The 6296-nt window shown below is 37.3% G+C and overlaps 1 protein-coding gene across 1 annotated transcript; it reads left to right on the forward strand.

The window, feature by feature from the left end:
* The first annotated feature begins 358 nt into the window (after positions 1 to 358).
* Positions 359 to 5391, forward strand: SUMO1 (small ubiquitin-like modifier 1). Its single transcript, XM_009578595.1, has 4 exons — positions 359 to 448; positions 1731 to 1808; positions 3692 to 3763; positions 4504 to 5391. Exons 1-4 carry the CDS (start codon positions 359 to 361, stop codon positions 4570 to 4572), a joined length of 309 nt encoding a protein of 102 aa, XP_009576890.1. The 3' UTR covers positions 4573 to 5391.
* The last annotated feature ends 905 nt before the right edge of the window (positions 5392 to 6296 follow it).

Consider the following 6296-nt stretch of genomic DNA (forward strand, 5'->3'; position numbering starts at 1 on the left):
CTTTCCTCACGATGTTCTTTTTTCTGTCAAATATCTGAGCCTCTTGGTACACTTCCTGTATTTCTTTTTGCAGTCTGTTTGTTGACTAGGAGTGAGTGGTATAAAGCCTACTTCTCATTTTTCATCTGTCATCTATTTCCAAATGATCCTTTTTTCACAGTGTTTCTCTTCCGTCATTAATTAAACTTTTCACAGGCAGACAAACAGCCTTTCATAATACTATGTTGCTATTATTTTCACACACAGAAAGGAAGTAAGGTGCCTTGGATAGTCTGATTTCATGTAATAAGGAGGATGACAGCTGTCATACTGTCCAGTGAAAATAACGAAGTATTGAATGGATCAGATTTTTTTTAAAATGTTTTTCTTGCAGGAAGCAAAACCTTCAGCTGAGGACTTGGGAGATAAGAAAGAAGGGGAATACATTAAACTCAAAGTCATTGGGCAGGTGAGTTTTTACATAACTACTTGTTGACATTTGGTGGAGGTGTGAGTTTTTGTTTTGTAGAAATGAACAAATGAAAGTTAATACTTTCAGTTCTTCAATGTGGATCCTCCCCTGACATAAACTACTTACCAATTGCCAGTAATGTGTGTTAGTATACTCTCTGGTGAGGTTTTTTTTAAAAGCTTGAGTAATTTATCCTTATGACTCAGGATTTGGTCAGTGTGATCACCATCCTACGACTAGGGGACCTGATGCATTGAGGGATTAATTTATCCAAGGATATGAATGAAATATGTGGCAACATCAATAAATTTAGGTCTTCAGAGTTCATGTAGTACACTAAGCATGAGGTCAACTTTTTTGGACAGGGATAGGAAGAGGATTCTGTTAGCTGGCATGTTGGTAGATGTGAATGGTGGATCATAAGTTGTGTTGGAATTCAAGTTGTGTTGGAATGTGAATGTCGAGATCCTTCTTGAACGGAAGTCCTTCTGTGCAAAGAACCCCTAGCCCGTATGACTTAACGCAGTATTGTTCGTAGGCGTATTAGCGCAATTGCTGTGCTGTTAACTGGAGACGGATGACTTAAAGTAGGACTAACACAAACTAGCTTACCTCTTGCTGGTTTAATTGGCAATGATGAGAACACATTCAAAAGCTAAATGTGTCCCACATGCTTTTTGCGCAGGACCTCTTGCAGTGTGTTTTATCTGAAGCCATTTTGACAGTTGTAGTTACTTGTATCTTATGGCTGGTAGGAAGGACTACAGAACAATGAGACCTAAGATTTCTCCTTGGGTTAATGTTGTGTTGCCAAGTCTGCCTGTATCCTAACTTCTAGATAATTACTCTCATTGAACGAGGTTTTGTATATATTTTGAAGTGCAAGCTTTAACTTGTCTCTTTTGGAACCTTAGAGCAGAAGTCCCCTGCATATGTATATTTGTATTTCATAAGTACATCAGCTGGGTAAAGATGGAAGCACAGACTGAACCATGTATGGTTTTTAGGACTTTTAAATCCAAAACCTCCATAGTGAGCCCAAGGCTATACTATGCCATCTGTTTTAAAACAGAGCTTCCTGTGGAAGTGCATGATGAATTTAGCAACTGATAAATTGTCCTGGAGGTTCATGTTATGATACATCAAGGTATGCACAGTGATAGTTAAACAGCATTCCATATTAGTTTTACATAAGTTTTTCTTAATGGAAGCCTTAAAATCAGCATAGATAAAGTAAGCAGTTACTACAGAGAGTAACATTTTTCTTTTCTGTTCTTAGGACAGCAGTGAAATTCACTTCAAAGTGAAAATGACAACACACCTCAAGAAACTCAAAGAATCATACTGTCAAAGACAGGTTTGTGAAACAGTGACACTCTCTCTTTAAAAAAGAAAATAAAAAAGCCAAACACTTTAGCTTTACTTTTCTTACTGTTCTTTCAAATACAGACGTTTGTTGAGACAGTCAAGCTTCTATCTAGTTACCAGCAGGACAGATACCTGACAGTACAAATATAATGGATCTCCTAATTTCTTTTGACAAGTAAAAATATTTCAATTTAAGACAGTTGTGAATTTTGTAGTAAGCTGAAAATATATAGTGGCTGCTCAGAAGACATAGATGTTACCTTTTAAAATGCCCAGGCATGTATTTATAGTTACTGTAAAATCACCTGTCTCCAAGTGAAATTTCCTTAAAGCTGTAAAATACTGCAGCTTAGGATGAGAGCAGCCTTAGGCATTGTTACAGCCATTAATATGGTAATTGATTAACACTAGCTATTATGCCCTAAGTTAAGAAATCTGCAACATTAATTGTGGATGTAGGTAAATAGTAACTACTGTTACAGAACAAAAATATATCTTCACTTCCAGATTCTGTGGCAGATATTGTGGATTCACTGCTGCTATTTCCAGAAGCTCTGGCCTAGTTTACCCCCAGCTTTGGGGATAGATGCCTTGTGTGGCCTTTTCCTGAGTAACTGTGTTGTAGTTCACTTTAGGAGATAAAATAATAAGAAATAATACTTTGGTTTTTTTCTTAATACCTTGAGACAAGTTGAACTTGTCAGTTGAAGTGTTCTTTTTTGCTATCCTTCTGGAGTAGGAGGAAAGAAAAGATCAAACACCATATGTTTGTAGCCAAATCCAAATGATAAAATTGTGGTTCATTTGAAAAACTTGAAATTTTAAAATAAGATCTTGGAAATAATTCATGCAGCAGTCTTAGTGACTGATGAAAATGCACGTTTGTGGAATTCTTTTTTTAAGAAGGAAATAATTGTTTGAATGAACACAGCTATATCTATCTCCAGGGCTGAATTCTGGAGAGTCCGTGATTTCCTTCATCAGCAGTTAATACCATTTTTGGTGTCAAGCAGCCTTTCTCTGGTAAAGGGACCGTGAACATTTCTTCCAAGTTGGCCAGAGGGATTGTTGGAACAGCATGAAGAGCTGTTCTTTCCTGTGAATTTTTCTGCCTAGTTATTTGCAAGCAATATTTCTGATATCTAATTGATGCACAAAACAGGTCATATTTCAATTGTGTTTGTTTTGCTCATAACTTGAAAGAGAAGAAAAAGATGAGGTAAAGTACAATACTCTGCTGTAACGCAGGCAGACTGTACGATAGACATACTGCAATTTAACTCTATTTACCATTGGGATGCTCCCTTCCCCTGTTTGAATGGTGTTCCTTTTTCTCCTCCTCAGCTCTGCTCTTTCTTGTCCCCAGTGTAGAGCTTTTGCAGAACTGATAATGGCAAAGGTTGCTATTCCTTCCTGTGGTGATGTAAGATTGAGAAAGCAAGGGTGGGAGTTCATGAAGGAAACATCATGTTCCTCCTGTTTTAGGATCTTTAGTAAGGCTGATAATGCACTTCAGAAAAAGCCAAGACTTTCATGTGTAATGTTGTCTTGGAAGGGAGGGTGTAGTCAGTACTTTATTTATAAATTAAAAAAAGGGCAAGAAAAAAAAAAGCTAAGGAAAATTCCCAGTTGTTGAGCTAGAACTCCAGTGAGATTTTGGAATAAACACGCATTTCAGCACTATCATGCTCCTCGAGTCGCTTCTTTGTAGTCTACATCATTGCAACAGAATAACTGAGCTCCCTACGTAACAGGAACTAACACTTTCTTTTTTGACTTTCACATGTGTTGTTTTTATTAAAAATGTTTTTCTTGTAAATCCGTACAAGTTTCAGTAAAGTTTTTTCTTGTACATCTGTTTCTTTTTTTTAGGGTGTTCCAATGAATTCACTCAGGTTCCTCTTCGAGGGTCAGAGAATTACTGATAATCATACCCCCAAGGAGGTGAGTTTCTTTCTAGAAAAAGTGTTACATAGTTCGCTGGAGAAACTAAATACCAAACTGGTTAGTTTCTGGGTTCTGCTAGACTGTTAACCGGAATGAAGGTGTTTCTTTAAATACAGCCAATTTTTTTGAGTGTATTTAGTCAAACATAGCCTGACTGTATTTGTCTAACTGCTGTCCAGTGAGTTTCACCAATTGTTATGACAGAGCAGGAAGAAACACTGTTGTAGTAATGACCTTCTGAAAAATCAGACAAACTTGTGTACTGTGAAATTGAACAAGTTACCCTCTTTGAGAGAACAGTTGTAAACAGGCTTTGAGTTGCAAGCTGTAGGACTTAGCTGTATTGTGAGCTAGTAGTGTGCTATATATAATTCACATGGCTGCACAGCTGGTGCATTCACTATGATGTTGGTTATGTTCCTGTGCATCTGTTGCCCAAGAAGGGATTTAGAGAAGGGTAAAGCTAACAGCTTCCAGGCTGATGCGTACTGCTCCACAAGCGGATTTAGACTTCACTGATAAGGCTTTTGCTTTAACTGAGATGTATAAGACTGAAGGAAAAGGACTAAAAATCATGAGTGTTGGCTAGTGAGATGGTGACTGAAATTTTTTTCACCCCTTTGATGAATTATGATGGGACAGAGGAACAAACCATTGTATAACTTGTCTAGGACCTGCTCTGAATTCAGTGCACCAAATTTATAACAATTATATGCTGTTTTTCTCTGTTCTCACAGCTGGGGATGGAGGAGGAAGATGTGATTGAAGTTTATCAGGAACAGACGGGGGGTCACTCAACAGTTTAGATCCTTCTGTTTGTTTTCTTCCCCCTTAATCCTTTTTTATTTTTAAATAATAGTTCTTTTGTAATGTGGTGTTCAACACTGAATTGAAACTGGCACCCCATCTCTGGGAGTTTATTTTCAAGCGTCTGGTATTTTGAATTCTCGTGCTCATTATACACTATTGTTTCTGTTTTCATTGTGCTGAACTTTTGTGATCCAGCTGCAGCCTTGCTCCCCTTTTCCCTTCTGCCCTCCCCTTTAGAAATACACGTACACACATGCATTTATATGTTCACTAGGTTCGTGCATTTCAGGCACGAAGGCTGTAAGATCTGCCAGGTGGGCGAGTGTTCTTAATGACTTCCATATCTGCCCTGAAGTTTTGATGTGTGACTGTTTCACTCCTGGACTATAACTTTCAGTGCGAGATGAAGTTTTTCAGAGAACTAAACTGTGGAGAAATTGTATCGATAACTCGGAGCTATTTTGCTTAAATTGTGCTGATGGCCCAATGAAGATTACCAAGTTGGAAATGGAAAAGCTAGAACTGTTGTCATCTGTACTTTGCTCCAGAGATGGCTTTGCTGAAGACATAAAATTGAAAACCCTAATGATTCTTAAATCTTGCCAGAAGAGCCCAGAAGCATTTTAACTTCATATAGCAATTAGTACACGCAGGTATTCATGCAAGAATGTTCACAGCAGACAACTGGTGTTACTTTGACACTCTTGTTTGTACCTTTTGGCCTGGGACGTGGGTTTTGAATGGACATTGTCTGTACCAGCTTCATTTAAAATAAACAAGAAAAACAATTTTATAAACAACTTGCATTTTCTTTTCAAATGTTTGGAAATGAGCAAAACCATAAAGTTATAATTAGGGCATGCTTTTCCAGTAACTATATGTTGAAGCCAAAAAAACAAAAGTGCTCTGTAAATATACCTCATTTAAAAAAAAAAAAAATTACTTTTTTCTACTTGCCCTAGTAAAATACTTGATCTGCTTGGTTTGCAGGTGACTATTTGAGACTACTAGCTGTTTCGTTTCTTGTTAGAGAATATTCACATACAGTTAGAGCTTCACTTCATGCACAAAAGGTAAACTGAAAATGCAACGTGGAAAGAGATACGAAGATGGTTTTTAATGTCTACATTTCATATGATCGTGGTACCATTAAATAGTCTCTCTATGATGGATGACATGAAAGTGTCATGGTAGTTCCTCAGGCATCATTATGAGGGTCCACTTCATGTTCTAGCTATTTGCAGGTTTTAAATGGTCAATTTGAGAACATGTTACTGGATATGAAAGCTCAGATGGGAGGTTATGGGCAGGGTAGTGTGGAGAGGAGGTTTTGGCACTGTCCCTGCTTCAGCCTTTCTGCAGATAAATAGGACTCGTTTCTGATTTGGTTTGGTAAATCAAGTTAACTATAAATGCCAACTTCATTTAAAGACACGTTTTAGAGCTGGCATACTTAGAAGAAATTACAGATTTTGAATGATTAGTTTTTATGGCACTTGCTGTAAAGCTAGAAATGCATTTTCTTTCATGCTTGTGGTTTGTGTCCTGTTTCTGATTTAGTAATACTTTTGTACACATAGTTGCGCTAAGCAATTTTTTAAAGATTAAAATTTTTGTTTACAAAATGTCAGAATATGGGGTTTTCTTGAAGTATTTTATGTAATCCAATTCTATGGGGGAAGAGGGGTTGCTACTGTGATGTAGAACAACATGGCTTCTT

This window comes from Fulmarus glacialis, unplaced genomic scaffold (assembly GCF_000690835.1).
Source record: "Fulmarus glacialis isolate BGI_N327 unplaced genomic scaffold, ASM69083v1 scaffold49685, whole genome shotgun sequence".
Classification (NCBI taxonomy): Eukaryota; Metazoa; Chordata; class Aves; order Procellariiformes; family Procellariidae; genus Fulmarus; species Fulmarus glacialis.

Bases quoted from the DNA above. Each gene is read 5' to 3' on its own strand.
- SUMO1 (XM_009578595.1), top strand. From the start codon at position 359: ATGTTTTTCTTGCAGGAAGCAAAACCTTCAGCTGAGGACTTGGGAGAT. The intron at 1,809-3,691 runs GTTTGTGAAACA...TCTTTTTTTTAG, and splicing joins AATCATACTGTCAAAGACAG to GGTGTTCCAATGAATTCACT. The intron at 3,764-4,503 runs GTGAGTTTCTTT...CTGTTCTCACAG, and splicing joins ATAATCATACCCCCAAGGAG to CTGGGGATGGAGGAGGAAGA.